Here is a 24,876-nt window from a genome sequence, read left to right as displayed (position 1 = left end):
TACCAAACACATTGAGGCCTGTCGTTACTCCCTAAGTGATACATTGTTACAACTACATACATAGTGTTTCCTTGTGCTTGGTTCTATAAGTAGTCTAGATACAGTATAGGTGTATGGGAGGAAGTATGTAGGCTCTATGAAAATATTAAGCTGTGAAAGACTCCAGAACTTGGGAAGTTGTGGTATCTTTAGGGATTCTAGAAACTTCTGTGGATACCAAGGAATCACTGTATTCAAAACCCACAAGGTCCACTGGAGTAGTCTATGGATGTAGGGAGCTCCTGTCTGGGCCATTATGTGAGGCTGATGTGGTGTGGCTGGGGAGGTCCCTGTGTGGAGGCTAAAGAGGTAAAATAACCCTACAGGCAGGTGTTGTGAAGTAACAAAGGGAAACCAGGTCTTATTATCTCCTTTTGGGTTACAGGATCAGATCTCACGGGAAGCTTGAATCTCATGTGCTCAGTACTACAGAATACTAAATTGCTGGCTGGAATCTCCTGGCCTGGTATTAGCCACAGAGTCCTGATTCACTCACTCTTCAATAAAGTTGCACCTCCCTCAGACATTAGGAATGTCGTTTACCTCACTGGAAGCTCTTCCTCCCCTCATCCCTTCCTGTACATTTGATGGATTTCTATATTGTAGAAAACCAATCTAGGACAGTCATATACACTAAAGTATGCTTGCTTCTTACAACAGCCTTGGTTCAATTGGATCATGATTATGGCTTGCCCGTGTGTGTGTGTGTGTGTGTGTGTGTGTGTGTGTGTGTGTGTGTGTGTGTGTGTGTGTGTGTGTTTTGCTGTTTTTAGACAAAATCACACCATATGTAGCTAGCTCAGACTAGCCTGTAACTTGCTACATAGCCAAGACTGGCTTCAAACCTCTTGCTTCACTCTTCCAAGTGCAGGTACGAGGTTTGCATGTCTGTGCTCGATGGCTTATCTTTCTATTTAAGACTAGACTAAGCATTTAGAATATGAGGCACAAATGCACTGGTGTGAATTGGCTTCATTCTCTCATCTGTGCAGCAATAGACAGAGGCGCATAGATTTTACTACCTACATTATATTTGTCTTCAGTAAAACAAGACAGCGAACATGGATGTGCCTCAGTAGGGGACAGCTCAGCTATTACTCGTGAGGCCCTGGATTTGATCTTCCATATGACCCCCGTCCCTGGGATCTAACACAAGTGTCCTTTTGACTTGGATGACAGGATTACTTGTTTACCTCTCCACAGCTAACACAGCTTACAGGAGTCAGTGCATAGGAGTCAAGCAGATACAAATGTAACCAAGACTATTTTTTTTTCTTTTTTTTCCGGAGCTGGGGACAGAACCCAGGGCCTTGCCCTTGCTAGGCAAGCGCTCTACCACTGAGCTAAATCCCTAACCCATTCTTTTTTTTTTTTTTTTTTTCCCCCCGGAGCTGGGGACCGAACCCAGGGCCTTGCCCTTCCCAGGCAAGCGCTCTACCACTGAGCTAAATCCCCAGCCCCTAAATCCCCAACCCGTAACTAAGACTATTATTATTGATTTTTTTTATTTCATCATGCTGTTTAATCTAGCATGTTGCCTAGAAAGGCTTGTAGTAGCCAGAGTACAAATGCTTCTCCAGCTATGTCTCCTAGAGACCATTTCACCCACTGCTGTGTTTGGCCGCTAACCTCTTGTCTCTCTCTTCAGCAATGGTGAGGCAGATTCCTTTTCCTCGGGGAAGAGAGATCCATGATTTGTTGCCCTTGCCAATAACAAAAGTGTTGGAAACCTGAGTGGCAAAGCGGTTGCCATTGACATGTTTCACATGAACCACATCAAAAGAGCCAGGATGTCTCTCTCTTGGTGACCACACCAATTCTTCCCAAGTTAGCACCTTCAGTCACCATACACAGATTCCCAGTGTCAAACGTGATGTAGTCAGTTATTTTGCCTGTCTCTAAGTCAGTCTGAATGGTGATCAGGGCAGCAAATAGGACGAGCATCATGGGTCGCCAGATGAGGGATTCCTTTTGTGCCCACAAAGATCTTTCTCACTTTGCACAACTTGTACGTGGCCTCCTCAGGTGTTAATTCGATGAACAGCAAAGCGACCCTTGGTGTCACAGATTAGAAGGAAGTGCTCTCCAGTCTTGTCAGTGCTGATGACAACCATAAACCCAGCAGGGTAGGTTATATCGGTCCTGACCTTCCCATCAACCTTAATGAATCACTGCGTGCAAATCTTTGTCACTTCATCTCCAGTCTGGGCACACTTGAGTCTGTTCCTCAGGAAGTGACCAGAGGCAGGCATTCCCTCAGCTTGTGAGGACCAGAGGATGGACGAGGAGCAAACAGGCCGGTCAGCTTACCCAGCACCCAATGTTTTGTAGCAACTACGCGCTTCAGATGTTTCGTTCCGGTGAACGAAGCTATTATTGATCTTTTTAATGTGCTGAGCATTGAAATGTATTGCCTACGCGTGCTGGGAAGGGCTCTACCATTACACTAGTCCCCATTTCTGAAGATGTTTGTCATATGTGGCTCCTTTTAAAATAACACCAAACGGGCTATTTTAATAAAAATATTATTTTATATGTATGGATATTTTTCCTGCGTGTATATCTATGCACTAAAAGCATGCCTGGTGTTCACTGAGGCCAGAAGAGGACACCAGATTCCCTGGCACTGGAGTTACAGATGCTTGTGAGCTACCATGTGAGTGCTTAGAATTGGATGCTGGGGCTGGAGAGATGGTTCAGTGGTTAAGAGCACTGACTGCTCTTCCAGAGGTCCTGAGTTCAAATCCCAGCAACCACATGGTGGCTCACAACCATCTGTAATAAGATCTGATGCCCTCTTCTGGTGTATCTGAAGACAGCTACAGTATACTCACATACATAAAATAAATATATAAATAAAATAGAATTACATCACACTCCCTTTTAAAAAAAAAAGAGAATTGGACGCTGATCCTCTGGAAGGATAGCCAGTGTTCTTAACTAATGCATCTGGCCCCTAAATTGGCTTTTAATTAATTAATTAGTTAATTTACTTACTAATGCATTTACTTATTTACTTATGTATTTATGGTTTCTTGAGACAAGCTTTCTCTGCGTACCCATGGCTGTCCTAGAACTTGCTCTGTAGACCAGGCTGGCCTCAAACTCACAGAGATCCACCTGCCTCTCTCTCCCAGCACTAGTATTGAAGATGTGCACCACCACTGCCTGGCCCTAAATAACTCATCCTGAGTGGATGGGGGAAGGGGAAAAAAAACTCATCCTGAAAGGCTAGAGAGATGACTCAACGGTTAAGAGCACTGGCTGCTTTTCCGTTTGATTCCCAGGACCTACATGATGGCTCCAGTTCTAGGGACTCCAACAGCCTCTTCTGGCCTCTGCAGACATCAGGCACACACGTTGTACACAGACACACATGTGGGCAAAACACTCATACACATAAAATTGAAAAAAAAAAAAAAAAGGAAAACAACTCACATGACTTTTCTCGTCACGTCTTGTCATGAGAGACTTTACTGTGTGACATAGGACAGCAGTAGCATGGACGCTTCAACCTCAGGTGAGCTAACCACTGAAGCAGGCTGGGCCACATGCTCCTTCTCCCAAACCTACTATGGTAATTATAGGGGCCACTGATGGCGAGGCTGCAGTTCCTCTTCTAGGAACACTGTGGATGCTCTCTTGGAGTCAGGAGCAGGTGCCTGGCTTTGCTTTATAGTCAGTGTTACGCTTGGAGTGTGAAATGTCCTCTCTAGACTCCTGTGTTTGAACACTCGGGGCCTGGCTGCTGGCCGTTTTGAGAGGTTGTACAAACTATGGGAAACAGGGTTTAGCGGAGGAAGAGGGTAATTGGAGATAGACAAGGGCCTGCTCTGTTTCCTGCTCCTTCCCCCGCAACATAACCAAGCACTATAAGATCCAGCTACCACAGCCACAAGCCACTCCCACTGTGATAGACAGCATCCCAGCATCCCTGAATGGTGAGCCAGAATAAAACCTTCCCCTTTTGTTTCTGTCAGCTCATCTGTCACAGCGATGAGAAAAAAAAAATAGCTGATATGGCCAGATGCATGTGATCAGAGGAGGGTGGTGCTTGTCTTCCAACAGGGGGCTGTAAGAGCGAGTGTCTGATTGGCTATACTTCCTTTTCTCTTTGACACAGCATTGTAACATTCCAGACGGTATCTGTGCCATTGGTCTACACTCTGCAGCAAGAACGACACGAGACAAACCCCAAGGAAACAATGACGCAGAGCTTGAGGAGCAAAGAAGTCTGTTGTAAGCGGGATTTGAACTGTGGATTTCTTACCACAGTACCACTTACTTTGTCTAACGCCTCTTCAACCGTCATCCACCCAGTCTGCTCCTTCTCAAGGAGGAATGAATAAATACTCAGGAGCAGAGCTAAAAGGTTTTTTTTTATAAAGCTTTATTTATTTATTTTTATCTCTTTTCTGAGATAAAGTTTCTCTGCGTATCCCTGATGTCCTGGAACTTGCTCTGTAAACCAGGCTGAAATGTTTTATGCATGGAAACAGAAGTCTGGCTTCATGGCAAGCACCTGTAGCCCCAGCTTCCTGGGAGGTTGAGGAAAGAGGATCAGTTAAGCTTAGTTGTTCAAAGACACAAACGCCTCCTCTGGGCCAGTCCGCCTCTGTCTTTGTGCTCTAAATGAGAAACTTCTTCATGTTTGCAGAATTTGTTTTAAGAAAAATCTTTTCTTTTTTTCTTTTTTTTTTTTGGAGCTGGGGACCAAACCCAGGGCCTTGCACTTGCTAGGCAAAGCGCTCTACCACTGAGCTAAATCCCCAACCCCGGAAAAATCTTTTCTTTTTAGATTTATTTCTTTTATATGTATTATTTATGTATTTTGCCTGCATGTTTATGCATACCTCATGTGGAAATAGTGCCCATGGAAGGCAAAAGAGGACATCAGATCCTCTGGAACTGAAGTTATTGGTGGTTATGAACCATGTGGGTGCTGGGATTTGAACCTGGGTCCTCTGCAAGAGCAACAAGTACTTTTAACCCCGCAGCCATCTTGCCTGCCCATTTTGCTGATGAAACTCAAATAACAAACTTACTTGTGAAACAAATTACACAAGCCTCATTTCTCATAATTTATCTTTTTGTTTGTTGGTGTTTAAAGACAGGGTTTCTCTAACCCTGGTTGTCCTGGAACTCACTTTGTAAACCTGGCTGGCCTTGAACTCAGATATCCACCTGCCTCTGCCTCTGCCTCACGAGTGCTGGGAGTAAAGGCTTGTGTCACCACCACTACCTGGCATAATCCATCTTTAAAAATAAATTTTATGTACTGTTATTGGAGGGGGTACTGTGTGGAAGTTGTGGGACAACTTTGGAAGTTGTGGGACAACTTTGTGGAGTCAGTTCTCTGCTCTCATCTCTAAGTAGGTTCTAAGGGGGTCAAACTCAGGCTGCCCATCTCACACCCTTAACACTTAGCTCTTATAATTCACCTTAACTTTTGCATTAGAACCTTCATCCACTAAGATTACTGTGTAAAGCAGAAAATAGCTTCCTATTCCTGCTTACTAGAACGCTGCTCCTGCCCAGGTGTCTCCTAGGTTAGACCGGCACATCCACGGGTCCTTTAGGATCTGGTGGACTTGCACTGGGTCTCTGCTATGTTCAGGTCATGAGACTATTCTAGAAAACTGCCTAACTTCCTATCTGCCTTTATGTGCTATAATCATTCTCACCAAGGATGCTCTGTGAGAACAGTGGGCTATCCAACTTGGCTACTTAGTAATAGCTATTACTCTCCAGGGTTTCTCTCATCCTTGGGTGATCCTCACTCCTCTGGCCACTGTCTCCACCCAACCCCCATCTGTTGATCTCCTCCTAGGGTATTTTTTTTTTTTAAGATTTTATTTATTTATTATATATAAGTACACTGTAGCTGTCTTCAGACACACCAGAAGAGGGCATCAGATCTCTTTACAGATGGTTGTGAGCCACCATGTGGTTGCTGGGAATTGAACTCAGGACCTCTGGAAGAGCAGTCGGTGCTCTTAACTGCTGAGCTATCTCTCCAGCCCGGGTATTTTTGAATATACAGAGAGCTTTCAAACTGAACCTCCTGGATTCAGATACGGACTCCACCACTTGTGCCCTAAGTAAATTCCTCGGCCTCTTTATGTCTCTCTGTTTCTTCTTAAAGCAAAACAACAAAACCAGTGCTGATAATAACAGTTCCCATTGATCATTATTATTTGGGTTCTCCCAAAAGTAGACCCCAGAAGTGCCGGGAAGATAAACACATGACACACTTAGAAAGATGTAAGGGAGACAGGGAAGGGCTATCAAACCCAAGACAACCAGGACAATGGCGCCTAATCTCACTGGTAGCTGTAGGTGACATAAGGGATTGGGAAGGACAAGGTATAGCCCCGGGCTATAAAACAAAGTTCTATGTATTGGAACCGCTGTCTGTGATGACCTCCAGACTATACTAGCTAAGTTGGGTAGTAGTAGAGGCTGACTTGAAAAGCCTAAGAATATGTATTTATATTTTAATTATGTGTATGTTCATGCCGGAGCACAAACCCGCATATAGTCCATGCACCAGCTGCAGATGGTAGCTGTGGACGGCAGACGCAGCATCAGACCCCCTGACAGATGATTGCAAGTCATCGTGTGGGTGCTGGGAACTGAACCTGGATCTTCTGCAAGGATGGTAAGAGCTTTAACCATTGAGCCACTTCTCCAGCCCGTAAAAGGCCAATGTATTCATTATCTGGGCTTTTACGGGAAACTTCTCCAGCCCTTGTTATAGGCTCTGTTACTTATTCCAATCAGGGGTTGAGAAATATAGGGAATTTATTTGCGAACCCCAGAAGTGCCACTCTTTCAGATGTTTTCCTTGGGTAAGGTGAAGGCTGCTGTGTTTTACTTCATTGTCTTTAGTGTGTCTTCCGAGCTTTGTCTGTCTGTTGACGCTGAGAGTGGAAATCCACCGGGCAGTGTTTACCTTATGTATTGTGGCTACATAAATATTCCACTGCTGAGCTGGAAGCCACTAGGATTACACTTCCTTTCTTGAACTGTCCTCTTTCTTTCTTCCCTACCTCCAACCCCCAACTCCCCACTTCAGTCTGTAGACCAGGCTGTCCTCCAATTCACAGAGATCCACCCTCCTCTTCCTCCTGAGTGCTGGGATGAAAGATGGGTAGAAACACACCTGAATTTTTTTCTTAGCTTTTGAGAAAAGGTCTCCTGTAACTTTGGAAAGCGTCAAACTCATTACATACTCTGGGATCATCTTGAACTCTTGGTGCCCTGGCTTCATCTCCCAAGTGTTGGGATGACAGGTGTAATCTTGCCTTAAACTAATTTCAATTATCTTTTGAAAAGTAATTCTAAAATATTTTAAGTTACCCCCTCTGTCTGTTAGACTGATAATTTTTCAGCCTCCTTTATTTTTTTTAAATATGTATTTATTATATATAAATACACTGTAGCTGTCTTCAGACACACCAGAAGAGGGCATCAGATCTCATTACAGATGGTAGTGAGCCACCATGTGGTTGCTGGGAATTGAACTCAGGACCTCTGGAAGAGGTCTTAACTGGTGAACCATCTTTCCAACCTGAAACGTGACATTTCTAAGAGTCTTTCGTGTGTTGCTATGAGACCTGCTTGTTATTAGAAATGGTTGGAAACTCAAAAAAGACCAAAAGAAGATCTGAGAAAGGAAACACAACCCTGTCAATCTCTGGCTCTGCAGGGAGAGCCTTCTAAATCAGGGTTGTCCCAGTAGCCAGTTTCAGGGTTCAGCCTCAGATTGGAGGATTGGGGTTGGCTGATGGTTTCGAGGACAGCGCTTATCCCCACAGGGGTACTGAATGCTTGCTCTGCCAATAGAGCTTCCCACTGCACAGGCTGTGGGTGGTAGAGAAACAGCTTGGGTGTCAGGACCGTGGCTCTCACCAGATGCACAAGAGTCCTGGGATGCAGAGAAGCAACAAGCTACTCAGGGAAGTGGTGGAGTCAGAGCAAGATGATTTGAGCCCCCAATTCTGATCATTCGTGGCATCTGCCTGCTCATTTAACCAGGAGATTTAAAGTTAACCCTTGAACTCTAATGCAGCAAACTAAATACGCAGGGTGTCAGACAGGTATTAGCCTCTGTGCTTTTGCCTTTTCTCTGTTCTCTGGTGAGACTTCAACCGTTCAGTGACAACAGAAACAATACCACATATTGAGAACCAACGAGGGCCTTGTTCGTTATCCCACTCAGTAGTCGAATACCATCCCCGGGAGAGTCTTACTGTCTGTCTGCTTTCCAGATGAATGGGCTAAGGCACAGTGAAGCTGTGTGGCTGGATCATGAGCGTGCAGAACGGTGTCGCTTGGAACCCAGGGAGCCACATGTGGGTACCGGAGTCAATGGCAGAAACAGACAAAGAAGGAAGAAGTCCAAGAGTGTAACTGCACACAGACAGAGGAAAAAAAGATGGCAACAGAAGCAAAACCAGATACCGCTAATCTTTTTTTTTTTTTTTAAGATTTATTTATTTTATTCATAGATGGTTGTGAGCCACCATGTGGTTGCTGGGAATTGAACTCAGGACCTCTGGAAGAGCAGTCAGTGCTCTTAACCACTGAGCCATCTCTCCAGCCCCAGATACCTCTAATCTTAAGGAGATAAACATTGTGAATATTTTCTTTTTTTTTTCCGGAGCTGAGGACCGAACCCAGGGCCTTGTGCTTGCTAGGCAAGCGCTCTACCACTGAGCTAAATCCCCAACCCCTTGTGAATATTTTCTAAACATCCAGGAGGAGCTTGCACACTCCTCAGAAGGCCTGTTTCTTGAACATGCTACTCCATGCAGCTACTCCATGAAGAACCAGTTAATGCTGTGGAAGTTTCAAGAGCAAGTTGCAATACAGTGACGACACATCAGATCCTCTCCCCCAAAAGAGCAGTACATTAATTGTTCGGTTTTTTTTTTTTTAAGATTTATTTATTTCATGTATGTGAGTATACTGTTGCTCTCTTCAGACACACCAGGGGAGGGCATTAGATCCCATTACAGATGGTTGTGAGCCACCCATGTGGTTGCTGGGAATTGAACTCAGGACCTCTGGAAGAGCAGTCAGTGCTTTTTTTTTTTTTTCTTTTTTCTTTTTTTCGGAGCTGGGGACCGAACCCAGGGCCTTGCGCTTGCTAGGCAAGCGCTCTACCACTGAGCTAAATCCCCAACCCCGCAGTCAGTGCTCTTAACCGCTGAGCCATCTCTCCAGCCCTAAATGTTTTAAAAATACAAAGCAGAAGCCTGGTGGTGGTGACGAACACCTTTGATCCTAGCATTTGGGAGGCAGAAACAGGTGGATCTTTGTGAATTTAAAGCCAACCTGGTCTACATAGTGAGTTCCAGAAAAGCCAGGGCTATGAAGGTGAGACCTCTCTTAAACAAACACACACACGGGGGCCAAGAGACAGCTCAGAAGGTAAAAGCTATTGTTGAACCTATCAACCTGAGTTTGATCATCAGAACCCCCCTTTTTAAGAGAGGCTTCAAAATTCAGTATGTGTGGCACCCCCCCACCCCCCAGGTCTGTCTTCATTCTGTGCCTACCCTCTTAGGTACTGAGAAGAAAAGATGAGAAGAAGAAAAGTTCAAAGGCCAAGGATGGTACCTCTCCTGTAAAACCTGAGGTCATAGTTAGGTCTCAAACCTGGGACAAAGACTGAGGTCCCTATTTAACACATCAAAGCTGATGCTCCACCAAGTTCTCCCAGCATCCCTCAGTCTCAGGATCCTCCTGGCTGGCACACTGTCACCTAGCCTAAACTCTGCAGCCCAAGGTCTGGGTCGCATTTCCCACAGATGCCCTTCTCTATATAATATAATCAGCCATTTTGGTTATCCTTTCCCTTTTGGACCTCCTGGCTGCTGTACCTGGTTCCACCCTCCACCTCTGGCTGTGCTCTTCCGCCCACCTGCAATAAACTTTCTCCTCCTCCACACCTAGGAACAGTTATGTCCTATCTGTTTGCTTGCTTGCTTGCTTTTCAATTTAGTCGCCCTGAACTACATAGTGAGTTCAAGGTCAGCCTGAGCTACGTAAGAGGTACCTGTTGAAAGAAAGGGAGAGTTAAGAGAAGCAGAGTGAGGAGACTGACCACTGTTGACTGGAACGGAGACGAGTGGAGAAGCTGGAGAAGCAGTAGGAAGGTTGATGTATGTTTGGGGGAAGCATAAGACGACAGAGATGTAAGGAATTTAGGTCTTTCCTAGGGGCACATCTTCTCTTCCTTGTCAGTGAGCATTTGGGGTTAAGAGAAAGGGGTTGGGGATTTAGCTCAGTGGTAGAGCGCTTGCCTAGTAAGTGCAAGGCCCTGGGTTCGGTCCCCAGCTCTGAAAAAAAAAAAAAATTAAAAAAAAAAAAAAGAGAAAGGGGTCTCTCAGAGATCATCACCTTGAGTAAAGGGGGAGTAGCAGCCAGCAGGAGACGTCTGATCCACATTAGGGGCTGGAGCCAGAGAATAGAATTTTGAGAAGGGTTGGAGCTGAGTCCATGGCCCATCCCCCATCTCCCTGCACCACAGCAATATTCCATGGCAGTTAGGGTCTGCTCAGCGGGATGGGGAGGGACCTTCTCTTGGATCTGGAGCTCAGGTGCCTGAAAAGAGGTCCCCCCATTCTTGCTCAGACTCTAGGCCTGTGATGGAATCTGACTTGACTGTAGAAGAATCTGAGACGATAAAGACCAGGTGAGTGTGGGAGGGGAAGGGGACGCGTGAAGGCAGGATGGAGGAAGGGTGAGCTGGGCAGAGCAGAGAGGACTCGGGGAGGACTTCTGTCCCTTCTCCCAGCAGGAGCAGGCGGCCACTCTCAGAGCATCGTCGCAACTCCCTATTGCCCCTTCAATGGAAATTGGCACACAGCTCCCGCTGGATGGCCCAGGTGGTGGCCTCCGAGTTCAGCCTGCTGGCCTTCCTCCTGCTCCTGCTCATGGTCTTCTCCAAGAAATGGTTGTATCCTTCTAAGAGTCGTTTCCATCAGCGCTACCCCCAAAACATCACCAAGAGAGTCTACACCTCCATCCACAGTATGTCCACAGGACTCCTGTACATCTGCATATCTAAAAGCTGCCTCAGCTCAGACAATGAGGAAGGTGAGTTCCTTGGTCCCATCCCAGGTCTCCAGACTGCCCTGACCTCATGGTGTCCCTCACTGGCTCGTTCCCTCCAATCAGCCATCTTCATTTGACTTGCAAGATGGCATGATGAGGTCAGGATCATTTTCTTCCTTTGGTTTGGCCAAATCAGTTTGTCTGACCCAGGAGACAATGTCACTGTTTTGGGCAAAGTCCAAAGGTCTTTCCTTTAAGAATGTTGAGAAGTGCCTGGATCATTCCTGAATAACACTGTTTCAGCTGGGAGGCACTGTCTCCTTCTAGCTTTGCATACCCAGAGTCTTGAGAGGACCCCCTGAACATTCTCTTGCAGTCATTCCTGGTTCCTGTCGTCTTCCTTTCCTCCTGCCTGAGGTCTTGCTTCTCTGGGCCAGCTCTAGGGTTCCCTTGTACTGTTGGGCTTTCTTATTCCTTCCTTTGCTGAATTCTCACAACTGTTTAATCTCTGACGTGATGTTTCATTTGGTGGTGTCCCTCACCACTTCAGTTCTGGATGTCCCTTTTCATCTGTCATTCTCCTTCATGTAAGCAAAAAAACATCTTATTGATATATATGTACACACACACACACACACACACACACACACACACACAGAGCAGGATTATATCTTAATGACAATATTATTTATGGTACACTTACTTTCTTTGCCCAGTCGGACCTCGCATTAGCCACACGAGTAGGAATAACTGACCATATTTACATGAGAAGATTGGAGCTGCTCTAGAATTCGTTATGTAGCCTATAGCCTTGAGCCACCATCTTCAGCCCCCAGGCTGGTATTAGAGACATGAACCACTACACCTGACTTATGCGCTCATGACTTTTTGTTTGTTTGTTTTGGTTTTTGGTTTTTCGAGACTGGGGTTTCTTTGGGTAGCCCTGGCTGTCCTGGAACTCATTCTGTCGACCAGGTTGGCCTTGAACTCAGAGATCTGCCTGCCTCTGCCTCCTGAGTGTTGGGGTTAAAAGGCATGTGTCACCACTGCCCAGGTCACAGAATCCAATTTCAAAAGCCTCTGGCAATGTTGGGGGGCGAGACCTCATTGGAGGAAGGAAGTTACTGGGGAGGGTTATTAGGGGGTATCTTTTCTTTTTTTTAAAAAAAGATTAATTTATTTTTTGTATATGAGTACACTGTCACTGTCTTCAGACACACCAGAAGAGGGCATCAGATCCCATTATAGATGGTTGTGAGCCACCATGTGGGAATTGAACTCAGGACCTCTGAAAGAGCAGTCGGTGCCCTTAACCACTGAGCCATCTCTCCAGCCCATCTTTTCCTTTTTTAAAAAAAGATAAATGTTAACTTTATTTTATGTGTATGAGTATTTTTGCTTACATGTATATCTATGTGCCGGGTCTATATACTGTATGCATGCCTGGTGCCCACAGGGGCTAGGAGAGGGCATCGGATCCCCTGGAACTGGAGTTACAGACAGTTGTGAGTCTCCATCTGAGTGTCAGGCACTGAACGTAGGTCCTCTGAAAGAAGCGTCAAGAGCTCTTAACTTGTGAGCCATCTCTCCAGCTTGTCTTGGGGCGTTCTCTTGCCCTGACCTCTTCCTGTCTTCCTCTCTGTGCTTTCTGTCTCCTAATAAGTGAAGAATTTACAATTTCCGCAGCTTATGCCACACCTTTCTGCCACTGTGATGGCCCAACTAGTTGGAGCCAAGGAACCATGGACTAGAGTCTCTGAAGCCAGGGACCAGAATAAGCTTTTCTCACTTTAAGTCATTTTGTCAGGTACTTAAGCCACAGTGATGAATAGGTAACTAATACAGAAAACTGGTTACCTATATCTGATCGCGGGGAAGGAAGCCTTTGGAACTGGTCTCTGGGAAGAATCTGGCTCCTTATCACCAGTTTCTGGTGAGCACTGGGTAACGGATCTCTAAAGAGTGCAGTCATGCCAAAAAAGGAACAAACTGGAAGGTGTGGACAATGGCACCATGGTCATTAACCAAATTAGACTCCGTCCAAAGGAGCTGACTGCCCTGCACTGTAGGGAAGATGGGGGAAGATGCTTTGAGGTCAATCTCAGGGTCATTCCAGGCTGCTGGGTCTAAAATTATAAGCTCATTTGCAAGATTTCTTTTGAAAAGAAAGCGCCACTAAAGCTTTCATGAGTCCATTGATAATTTGTGTATTTTTCTTTTGAGAATTGCTATTCATGTTTATTTTACTCTATTTTTTTTTATGTTCTTGATTTTTTTCTATTTACTCTTACTGATTTTTTTTTTCTTTTTGATTTGTTAAGATAGGTTTCCTCTTCGGTCCCCAGCTCCGAAAAAAAGAAAAAAGAAAAAAAAAAAAAAGATAGGTTTCCTCTAAATAGCCCTGGCTGTCCTGGAACTTGCTATATAGACCAGACTGGCCTGGAACTTAAAGAGATCTGCCTGCCTCTGCCTCTGGAATGATGGAATTAAAGACATACACTGCTATGCCTGGCATTTTAAATTTTTTTTTTCTTTTCTTTTTTTTCGGGGCTGGGGACCGAACCCAATACCTTGCGCTTCCTAGGCAAGGGCTCTACCATTGAGCCAAATCCCCAACCCCAATGGTTGATTTTAAATTTTTTATTGTGTTTGTTTTGTTTTGTTGAAACAGAGTCTTACCTTACTATGTAGGTCTGGCTGTCCGGGAATTCACTGTGTAGACCATGCTGGCCTCAAACTCATAGAGATCTGATCACTTGGGCCTCTCTAGTGCTGGTACTAACCGTGTGAGCCACAGTATCTGTCTTCTATTTTTATTTATTTATTTTTTTTTGAGACATTACATTGTAGTCCCGATTGGCTTGTAACTCACTGTGTAGCTTGAACCCATGGTTATCTCAGCTGTTGCTGGACTCAGAAGTGTGAGCTAGCACACTGGCTTTTATTTTTTGTTTTTTTAATCCATATATTCAAGTGGTTGAAATTGTCAAGCAGTCTTGTAATGGTCCATGGTTTGCAGAAGATTGACACCCTGGACTCAAGTAGTATGTAAACTCAAAGAATGTTTTATTCTGCACAAGTCTAGCATGCTGGGGTCTCCCCATCCCCAAGACAGACACCCAAGTGAGCTCACAGGCCCGATTTAAAGCACATTAGGGAATTTTGGGGTAGGTGACCTCTATGTTAATCTGTTGGTTCCATCTCTACCAACATCCCATTACCGGGGAGTTCGGACTGGAAACTTGCTGGGGGGTCTGGAAACTGCTGCTGACCCACAGGCCAGGTGGCTGGGACATTCCATTACCTGAGCGTGAAGGCTGGAGCCTGGGTTTTTAGTTTTTGTTTTTTCCTGTTAGTAATTGAATTGCCTGAACTTGCCCAGTTTTTAGGCCTAGTCTCCTTTTAACTGCCAGTTTGGAGTCTGCCGAGCCTTCTCAGTCTCTAGGTCAGGAATCTTACTTGCGGGAAAGTATTGTTCCCTAATCTCAACTGTACAGGATTTCTTTGGTTCCGGACCATGTGCGCCTCCCCATTATCTGTTGACTTGACTGCATTTCATTTTTGTGAATCCTGAGTTCCTCCCTATTTTTGTCATTTCCCCCCCAGACAATTTTAAGATGTGGACAATCCATCCAGCTTTTGGGGTGGCTAAGATAAGTTTCATCCTGGCCGTAGGGCTGGGTTTTGTCCTCACCGTGTGGCTTCATCTGCCGTACCTGCCCTGTCTGCAGAGAATGCCTTTCTTTGGCTTGATTGGGATCATCCTGAGCTTCTGTGAAGGTGCCCCCCAGCTCTGAAAAAGGTTCTTAATTCCCTAGCCCACATGGTCCCGGGGCACATCTCCCTCTTCTCTGCGTGTGAGGGGTGGGGTGGAGCAAGCATTGGGGGCGGTGAGGGGGAGGGGAGGGAAGTGAGAGCGGGAGTATGTTTTCTGATTGCTGGAGACTGGAGGGGTTGATTTCCTCAGTGTGAGTGATTTGTGGCTGTAGCTCGGCAGATGAGGCAGACCCCCTGTGCAATTCTTAGGTGAGAATAAGATCTCTCCACTCCTGCCTCCCAGTCACCTTAATTTTCCTCACCCTCCTGTTGTTCCCTGTTAACCTCTGGATCTACGAGCTGAAGAAGAATATATCTGTTCCCATCGGCTGGAGCTATTTCATTGGTTGGCTGGTGCTCATTCTGTATTTAACTTGTGGTAAGTGGTTAAGAGGACCCTGTGGGAAGAAGGGACGTGGGTAGGTCGGGGCAGAGACTGTGTGGCTGGAAGAGGCAGGCAACCCCTCTCGCACCCCCCCCCCCCGACCCCCGAAAGTCTGTAAGGTCCCCCCCCCCCCCCGATCCCCGGAAGTCTGTAAGGTCTCGCCCCGCCCAACCCCGGAAGTCTGTAAGGTCTCGCGCCCCCCGCCCCCGACCCCCGGAAGTCTGTAAGGGAACCTTCCCCTTCAGCCTGCTTCACCTGTCACCTTCCATGCCACTCTCAGTTGCCCCCTTTTTCTTGTCCCCCAACCCCCCATCCCCACCCCGCCAGGGATCCTTTGTTACCTCAACCATAAAAACTTCTGGAGCCTGATTATGAGCAGCTCCTCCATCAACACTACTTGCAGCAGCTCAGTGCCAGTGTCTCTGATGAATACCTCACAGATCTCCAACAGCCAGGCGGACATCCTGGATCCTACTCAGGACAACCAAAAGCCATTAAGTTCAGATAACATCGCCTTACCACCCAACCAGACACCACTGACTAGGTCTACACTCATCATAACAAAGGACAAGTAGAGGAGGATTTGGGGACCAGCTTTGCTCTCCTCTGCCTCAGCATGGCCTTGTCTGTGGCTCAGGTGATGTGGAATAAATTGCCCGTGTCTTCATCCTGTCTGACGGTTGTCGAGGAGAACTAGAGGAGGGAGAGTAAGGGAGAAAAAAACAAAACTCGCTGTGTTTGTTTCCCAGTTCTTCGTGCCTATGAACTTTTTGGATCCCGTTTGTCCCAGCATCCTCTGCTATAGCGCGCCTGTGCATACACAAGAGGGACTCCATGGTGCAGACACTTACCTGTCATTCACGAGAATTTGGGTTTGCACTGAAAACCGAAAAACAAAAGTAAATCTAGTCAGGCTCTGGTGGCACATACCTATAATGCCAGGAGGCTGAGGCAGGAGGATGGCCAGCCTGAGAGCTCTGTGAGACTATGTCCTCAGAAACAAAAATAAAATATAACCAGCCAAAATGACTGCAGTTTTTGCAGGAACACAAACTTCTCTAGAGGGCCGGTCAGACCACATAGGTACAAAGAACACCAAGTCTATATATCATCTCTCTCTCTCTCTCTCTCTCTCTCTCTCTCTCTCTCTCTCTCTCTCTCTCTGTCTCTCTGCCTCTCTCTCTCTCTCTCAGTAAGATCTAGTTTATGAGCAGCTCATTGCTGGGTAAAAATGTATCCCTGACTTACTGCCTTGAAGTAATAAACATTAATTTACACAGAGTCTGAGGGACAAGGAATCTGGAAGCACTTTAATTAAATAGTTCTCTTTCTAAAAACTGGATGTTATTTTTCAGTTGACAAATCAAACTTGTGTATATATGTATCCTATATCATGATGTTTTGAAGCATGTGTATAATGTGGACTGGCTCAAAGAGCCCATTGGCATCTGCATGACCTCAAATACTCAATATGTATTTATGTGGAAAGAGCACCTAAAATCTACACTTCAGAATTTTTTTTTTCAAAATACAATACATTGAGCTGGGTGTGGGAGCACCACCACCTGCCGTCCTAGCATTCCATAGGCCGAGGCAGGAGAAAAGCCAGGTTCAAAGCTAGCACATGCACACACGCACACGCACAACCAATAGTAGTCGTGCGCTATAACTGTGCTGATCTCCTGAATTTATTCCTTCCTTCTGATGAAAAGCTATGCCTTTGGGGCCTATGTAGATGACCCAGGGGGTAAGAGTGCTTGCCATCAAGCCTGACAATCTGAGTTTGGTGTTGTAAATGGCACGACTTCTTCCTCCTCTTCCTTTTTTTGAGACAGGGTTGATCTATGTAGACCTTGAGTTCTCTACGTAGACCAGGCTGGCCTTGAACTCAGAGATCCACATGGATGGGGTTTGATCTGGTGATGCTATGTATTTAAACGTTAAATACCAGCCCCTAAGATCTGGTTGCAGTCAAGGTAGCAGATTTGAACTACGCTGAGTGATATCGTATGAACGTTGCGGCCAATCTCTGACTGGTTTAAAGTGGCAATAGCCAAATACTGGGGAGAGTAGAGGTAGGTGGGGGTTTCAGTTATCGGACTGGAGGGGGTCAAAGCTAGGGACCTCTAAGAGAGAGGAGTGGGAGGAGGAAGAAGGAGAGAGGAGGAGAAAGCAGAGAACGCTCCATTAGACTGCATGGAGCAGGAGCACATGGCTAAAAGAAGTGCCCCCAGGGAACAGACTGATGGGGAAAAGGCAGCCCGGGAGAGCCTCAAACAGCAAGGAGCTTGGGGAGCACAGCTGGGGTATAGCCAGTCCTAGTGTAGAAAATAGATTAAGGGGTTGGGGATTTAGCTCAGTGGTAGAGCGCTTACCTAGGAAGCGCAAGGCCCTGGGTTCGGTCCCCAGCTCCGAAAAAAAGAAAAAAAAGAAAGAACTAATAGAGTTAATTCATAGCTGACCCTGAAACTCATAGAGATCCATCTGCCTTTGCCTCCCAAGTGCTGGGATTAAAGGCATTCCTTCTTTTTAAAGTCTGAACAAGCCTCCCCCCCACTTCCTTTTTTTATTTTTTAAAAGATTTATTCTGTGTGTGTGGGTTCAGTGTGGCTGTCTTCAGACATGGCTGGAAGAGGGCATCAGATCCTATTACATAGGGATTTTTTTTTTCCGAGTTACCATGTGGTTGCTGGGAATTGAACTCAGGACCTCTAGAAGAGCAGTTAATATTAACTGCTCTGCCAGAGGATCTGAGTTCGACTCCCAGCACGCACACGGTGGCTCACAGTTACCTGGGGGATAACTCCAGGTCCGGAGGGTCCAGTGCCTTTTTTTCCCCCTGGCCTTTGAAGCCACCAGGCACACAGGCATACATACAGGCAAAACACCCATGCATATAAAATGAACATAAAAAATGACATAGAAGATAAAGAATCCATTGTAGACACACACCCCATTTTCTTTCCATTAGCTCCCCTTAGCAGGCACTTAAGGTAGGCTTCATGTCTTGGCTGCTGTGAACAATGTTTTTGTCAGGGAATACAGACATCTTGGCATATTAAGTCCATCTCCTCGGAATGAATATGCACTCAAAGCACAGCCCTTCGCCAAGGTCTCTCATGAGGTTACGAGTTAAGATGTTGGCTAGGAAACAAGGTATGGTGGCCAATGCCTTTAATCCCAACACTGGCAAAGCAAAGGAGGCTGAGTTTGAGGCCAGCCTGGTCTACAAAGCAAGTTCCAGGCCAGCAAAGGCTACATAGACCCTGTTTCCTAAACAAATAGTAGGTTGGAACTGCAGGTGGCTGTCTGCAACCATGGCTGGGGCTGGAGGCTCGGCTTCCCCAAGGAGCGGTGCACATCCATTTGCAGAAAGCCTCAGCCCTTTGCTACAGGATTCTGTATATCCAAGGTTAACTGTGCCCAGAGTAGACCGTCTAGTAGAGAGGAAGGAGGAAACCCTGGTGCCTTTTATGATCTAATTTTGAAAACAGCAAAAAATCCCCACAATATCACTGAGGGGTGAGGATCTAACTCGGTGGTAAAGTGTTGCCAAAGGCCCTGGGTTCCATCCCTAGCTCTGAAAACTAACAGCCGAGTAAAGGCAGCCACTCAGAGACGTGTGTGTGTGTGTGTGTGTGTGTGTGTGTGTGAGAGAGAGAGAGAGAGAGAGAGAGAGAGAGAGAGAGAGAGAATACATGTGTGTGTAAATACAGCTACCTTCTCATTTTGCATTTTTGTCTAGTGTGTCTTTGTCTTGTTTGTTTTCTAAGACAGGGTTTCTCTGTGTAGCCCTAGCTGTTCTGGAACTCAGTCTGTAGACCAGGCTGGCCTTGAACCGAGAGACCCAATTGCCTCTGCCTCCTGAGCGTTATGTGCCACCACTGCCTGGCCGAAGTGTATTTCATATAGATGACTTCACCAAACCTAACACACACAGTCATTTACAATTAAAATTACTTTTCTACATAGAGAACTGGCATGATGTCTCCCTTAGTAGACGGCCTTGAATAATCCATTGAAGGAAGGTTGCCTTATGCAGCCTAGTGAAGCCTATGTTCTTTGAATACTGGTGGGAACACCTTCTGAACATCTATCTCTAGACCATATTTCTGGATTGGGCTGTAGCAATCTGCGCAGAATCCTGGTTAAAAAAAAATTGTGGCTGACTTCGGTATAGCTGCTGGTGACTGAGCCAGCTTGTCTTCAGATGTCTAATCAGGGAGAAGACCTTGCAATCCTCTTGTAAAATTGGTGAATTTAGCCCGCTGCTAGTGGCACATGCCTTTAATTCCAGCACTCGGGAGGCAGAGGCAAGTGGATCTCTCTGCATGTTCTTGGCCAGCCTGGTCTGCAGAGCGAGTTCCAGGACAGGCAGGACTACACAAAAGAAACTGTCTCCAAAAGCCAGAAAAGAGAAAAATGTGGGGGTTGGGGATTTAGCTCAGTGGTAAAGCGCTTGCCTAGCAAGCCCAAGGCCCTGCGTTCGGTTCCCAGCTCCGAAAAAAAATGTGGAACATAGTAATTTCATCTTTAATAAGTATAAAAATGTTCTGGGACTAGAGAGCTGGCTCAGTGGCTAAGAGCGCTGACTGTTCTTCTAGAGAAGCCAGGTTCTATTCGCAGTACCTGCCTGGAGGCTCGTAACCATCCACGGCTCCAGTTCTGGAGGCTGCCACTTCCTCTCATGGCCTCCATGCGCTCACACACATGAAATAGGCTTATTTTTAAAAAAGCTCCAGGTGGATTTTTTTCTCGAGGCAGGAACGATTCAACTTGCTTATACTAATATTCCAGATACTGCTCCAGATAGCTTAGTGGTTAAAAGCCCACTGGGTCTGATGCTTGCCTGTCCACACAAGTTCCAGGCCAGCTAGGGTGACATAGTAAGATTCTGTCTCAATTAGAAAAAAAAAAAACAAAACCCAAAACTTAAATAATATCCCACTACCTATTTACCACTTCCTATTTGTTTAGTCACACACGGATGGATGTTTTCAGTTGTTTCCACATCTTGGCTGTAATCAATAGTGCTGCTATAAAAACTGGACATTTGGGGGCTGGAGAGATGGCTCAGCGGTTAAGAACACTGACTGCTCTTCCAGAGGTCCTGAGTTCAATTTCCAACAACCACATGGTGGCTCACAACCATCTGCAATGGGATCCGATGCCCTTTTCTGGTGTGTCTGAAGATAGCAACAGAGTACTCACATAAACAAAAAGCAGGACATTTGTGTGTGTTACACATACAAGTACATATTCACACAGATATCATCTGATACATGTAAGTTTAGGTTGTGGTATTGAGGTCCGGCCTTTTCTGTCTGCTCTGTTCCTTGGAAGTGTCTGTTTTCCTTACTTCCTCTCTCCCTTCCTCCCTCCCGTCTCTCTCGTCTTTCCTTTGTTTTTTGAAACAGCTGGCCTGGAACTCCCTATGTAGACCTGGCTGGCTTTGAACTCACAGAGCTCATCTCTTCTTTGCCTCTGAGGTGCTGGGATCAAAGGCATCTGTCACCACACCCAGCTTGTACTCTTTCTTAATGAAGTCTCTGGTCCTGCCCCCAGCGTTGGCTCCAGGCAGTAGTGATGTATATTCTCCTTCAGTAGACAGACATACACACAGCTGGCAACCCTCCCAGCTCTATCCTTGTGTGGATCCCGTGACTTATTCTGGCCTGTAAGCAGACTAGAGAATTTAGGAGGGTGGTCATTGTCTCTAGTCATCCACACTGGGCTTGCCACTAAAGGGACTAAAGGGTCGTTGTGTCATTTCGGATGCTATGGGTTTGTGCCGACCGAGATCCTTGTGGTCCCTATAGTTAAGGCAGTCCTTTCTCTGGAGAAAGGCGGTGCTGGTGTGAACCTGGGGTCGGGTGGGGGACTACAAGGTGACTCAGCAACCGACCAAAAACACAAGCAGGCCATTTGCACAAGCGTAGAGCAAAAGTTGCGTATCCGTCAAGCGCCTACCCTCCAACAAGGCAGGAAGCGCCTAACAGTGAAAAAGCAGTCTTAGGCTAGAGGTTCCAGTGTGGAGAAGCTGCTCTGGGGAACAGGGTCAGTGGAAGGAGCACTTGTCTAATGAAACAGACAAGCACCGATTAGCAAAGGAGACCGAGAGAGCAGGGTATCAGCACCAGGTTTTAAAAGGAAAAGTTGAAATGCACCCAACTCTTCCCTTGAATCAGAAATCGGCTGTGACAAGGTAGAGCAGCGTCAGACAAACAAGGTCTAAGGCAAAGCCCCTCTCCGACGCCGACCAACCGGAGAAAGCTGCTTTTCTCAGGAAGCTTCTATTTCCTGCCTGCTTTGTTTGCTTGGAAAACTCCAAGGAGTCAGCCATCTGGAGTAATTAATTGTAGGGTTGAAAAAAAAAAAGTCAGAACCTGGGTAAACAAAGATTAGCAGGAAGACAATAAAAAGGAACAAGAAGCAGAAAAGGGAAGAAAGCAAATTAAATGAAGCTAAGTTCAGCGGGATGAGATGGGGAACAGGATTTCAGGCAAAACTCGTTCTGTCGTCAGCTAGCTTTTCAGTGAGCGTCCTAAGTAGGCTCTCTAGCTTTTTTTTTTTTTTCTTTTAATCTTTATTTTTATTCTCTGTGCATGGATGTTTTGCCTGCACGTGTACCTGGTTCCCTCAAAGATCAGAAGAGAACAACAGAGTCCCTGGAACCAGAGTCATAGACCCCACCATGCGAGGGTGGAGAATTGAATTCTCTGGAAGAACAGCAGTGCTTAACCACTGGGCCAACTCTGCAGCCGCTGTATATGTTTCTCCTTTTGTGGTGCTCACGCAGAAGTCAGGGCCTTCGGAGTGCTAGGCAGGTGGTCTACCGCTGAGCCACATCCCGCTTTTATATTTACAAGTATCTCAGGGTGCCAAGGCAGGAAAATCTCTCTGAGTTCCATGCCAGCCAAGGCTACATAGCAAGGATCTTGTCTATGGATAGATATGCAAACCCCACAATAATAAAACAATGACAATTCTAAAAGAAAATGGCTGTTAAAAACAATCATTATGGGGCTGGAGAGATGGCTCAGCGGTTAAGAGCACCGACTGCTCTTCTAGAGGTCCTGAGTTCAATTCCCAGCAACCACATGGTGGCTCACAACCATCTGTAATGGATCCGATGCACTCTTCTGGTGTGTCTGAAGACAGCTACAGTGTACTCATATACATAAAATAAATAAATCTTTAAAAAAAATCATTATGGGTCACCCCCTCCCTCCCCAATAATGATTCATGCCTTTAATTCCAGCACTTGGGAAGCAGAGGCAGACAGATCTCTGTGAGATCAAGACTGGCTTGGTTTGTTCCAGGACAACCAGGGCTGTAACACAGAAACACCCTATCTTGAAAAACTAATTTTAATAATCTGTTTTCCCTTTCCTAGCCCTGACTCTGAAACTAATTATTAATAAATGCCTAGGCCATAAACATTGGCTCATTCCCTGACTAGCTCGTAACTTATTTAACCCATTTAAACTATCTTATATCTACCATGTGGCTGTCCTGGCCCACTTCTTCCTTCAAGTCTCCTCAGAGTCTCCCTGAGTCTCCCTACTGGTTTAACTCAGTCTTACTGGTCTGTTATCCTCAATCTGTCTCCCTTGATGCTCTCCTGAATCTCACCTCTATACGCTCACTAGTTCCCAGAATTCTCTCTCTTTCTGCCAGTGTCTTACCACCTATTTCCTGTTCAGTTCATTGGCTGTCAATTTTTTTTTTTTTTTGGTTCTTTTTTTCGGAGCTGGGGACCGAACCCAGGGCCTTGCGCTTCCTAAGCAAGCGCTCTACCACTGAGCTAAATCCCCAACCCCTGTCAATTTTTTTTTTTAAGATTTATTTATTTATTATGTATGAGTACACTGTAGCTGTCTTCAGATACACCAGAAGAGGGCATCAGATCTCTTTATAGGTGGTTGTGAGCCACCATGTGGTTGCTGGGAATTGAACTCAGGAGCTCTGGAAGAGTAGTCGGTGCTCTTAACCGCTGTAGCTGTCAATTTTTAAATTGACAGGTGATGTTTACAAAAGATCCTCTCTACAACGAACAAATAAATTCACCCCCCAACAAACAAACAAAAAATAGAGCCAGACATGTCTTCTAAAATCCCAGTCCTCGAGAAGCGTATTTTTGCGAGTTTGAGGCCAACCTTGTCTATATAGCAAGTTCCAGGATAGACAGGGTTACACAGAGAGACCTTGCCACAAGACTAACTAGTTAACCAACCAACTAATTAACTAACTCCCTAAAATAGAGGGAGGGGTAGAGAGTCACCCTATCTAAATCAGTTAAGTAAGTGTGCAGAGGTGACTGTCACTCAACAATTGAACCCAACTCTTGGCATGCTCTGCTCTGATTGGTTGGTGTTCCAGCTGCACTGGTGTGCAGAAACCGTTCAAGATCATTAGGAAGCAAGGCGAGGTCCGAACCTCTTGGTTGGCTCCTCTGCTCTTCTCCTTCAGTGCCAGCTAAGCACATCCCGGTTCTTAAGTCTCCAGAAACCACTGGCAATTGACCCTGAGACATGCAAGACGAAAATATTCCTTCTTCCCTCTTAAGCTCCAGAAAAGCCTATTTTATTCATGATATAAAGTAACATAAGCTGGTCTGGAGAGATGGCTCAGTGTTTAAGGCTGCTTTTTGGAACACAGATGACCTGGGTTCAATTCCCATCACCCACAAGGCACAGCCATAACCATGTGTAACTCCAGTTCCAAGGGATCAGATGCCCTCTTTGGGTCTCTGCAGGCTCACTGCATGCACATGGGATATGCGGTGGACACTGCTGGAAAATAACACACATCCCCGGCCCTGTGCATAGCAGTTGCTCATTGAACAACTTAGTTCTTTCCTCCGAGTTCCTTAACTCTGTGCAGTTCTCTTAGGAGCCAGACGGCGGTGTGCTCAACCTTCAAGGGTCAGCCTGTGACCTAGTAAGCGGCTGTGCACGTGAGCAGGCAGGACTGTGGCATAAGGGCACTGAATGCCACCCTGGTGGGCTGGGACAAGACTGAGCAGACTGGCTTTTGCTGTCCTGCACCCGCTGCTTCTTTTCCTGTTGAGAGTAAGAATTTACCAAGGGTTTGCTAGTCCTAAGGAGGAAGTGACCTCTCCCACCCCCTTTCCAAACGTATCACCCTCTCAAAAGCCCCATTATATCCCTGACTGCCTTTTATTTACAAGAGACGGGACTTGGTTTTAGACCAAGACTTTAATTGAGCCAGAGCTTACACCCTGTGTGAGAAAATATGTCACAGGCTCCTTACTCCACCAGTAAAAACCAAAAACCTTTAGCCCACTTTATCTTTTCATAGCCAATGTGAGTTCTAGAAAGATTAAACATGAAAATCTTCAAAATGAACACAGGGTCCCAGAAAGATAGTGCGACCCTCCCTTCACATCCGTACACGTGAAGAGACTCTGACTCCACTGTAAAACTAGTCTGAAGAGTCTGCTTAGTCAGGCTTATAGGAGCCATGCCTCTCAAGACCAGCCACTTGCTTCTTTTGTACAAAATAAAGACTCCCCTGAATGCGTGTAACTGGTGTCGACCCATCCT

The 24,876-nt window shown here is 46.0% G+C and overlaps 1 protein-coding gene and 1 pseudogene across 2 annotated transcripts; one reads left to right on the top strand and one right to left on the bottom strand.

Moving 5' to 3' along the window:
• Nucleotides 1-1,640: 1,640 nt before the first annotated feature.
• Nucleotides 1,641-2,440, bottom strand: LOC116910301 (annotated as a pseudogene).
• An 8,189-nt stretch (nucleotides 2,441-10,629) lies between these two features.
• Nucleotides 10,630-16,328, top strand: Odf4 (outer dense fiber of sperm tails 4). Of its 2 annotated transcripts, none has more exons than XM_032913364.1 (5): nucleotides 10,630-10,744; nucleotides 10,850-11,148; nucleotides 14,713-14,886; nucleotides 15,167-15,301; nucleotides 15,635-16,328. In XM_032913364.1, exons 1-5 carry the CDS (start codon nucleotides 10,698-10,700, stop codon nucleotides 15,880-15,882), a joined length of 903 nt encoding a protein of 300 aa, XP_032769255.1. In that variant the 5' UTR covers nucleotides 10,630-10,697; the 3' UTR covers nucleotides 15,883-16,328. The 2 variants fall into 2 exon arrangements, with proteins under 2 accessions (XP_032769255.1, XP_032769256.1); XM_032913365.1 differs by having other exon boundaries at nucleotides 10,698-10,744; nucleotides 10,847-11,148; nucleotides 15,635-15,974.
• Nucleotides 16,329-24,876: the final 8,548 nt, after the last annotated feature.

This window comes from Rattus rattus, chromosome 9, assembly GCF_011064425.1.
Source record: "Rattus rattus isolate New Zealand chromosome 9, Rrattus_CSIRO_v1, whole genome shotgun sequence".
Taxonomy (NCBI): Eukaryota; Metazoa; Chordata; class Mammalia; order Rodentia; family Muridae; genus Rattus; species Rattus rattus.
This window is presented reverse-complemented; position numbering and strand designations above follow the sequence as displayed.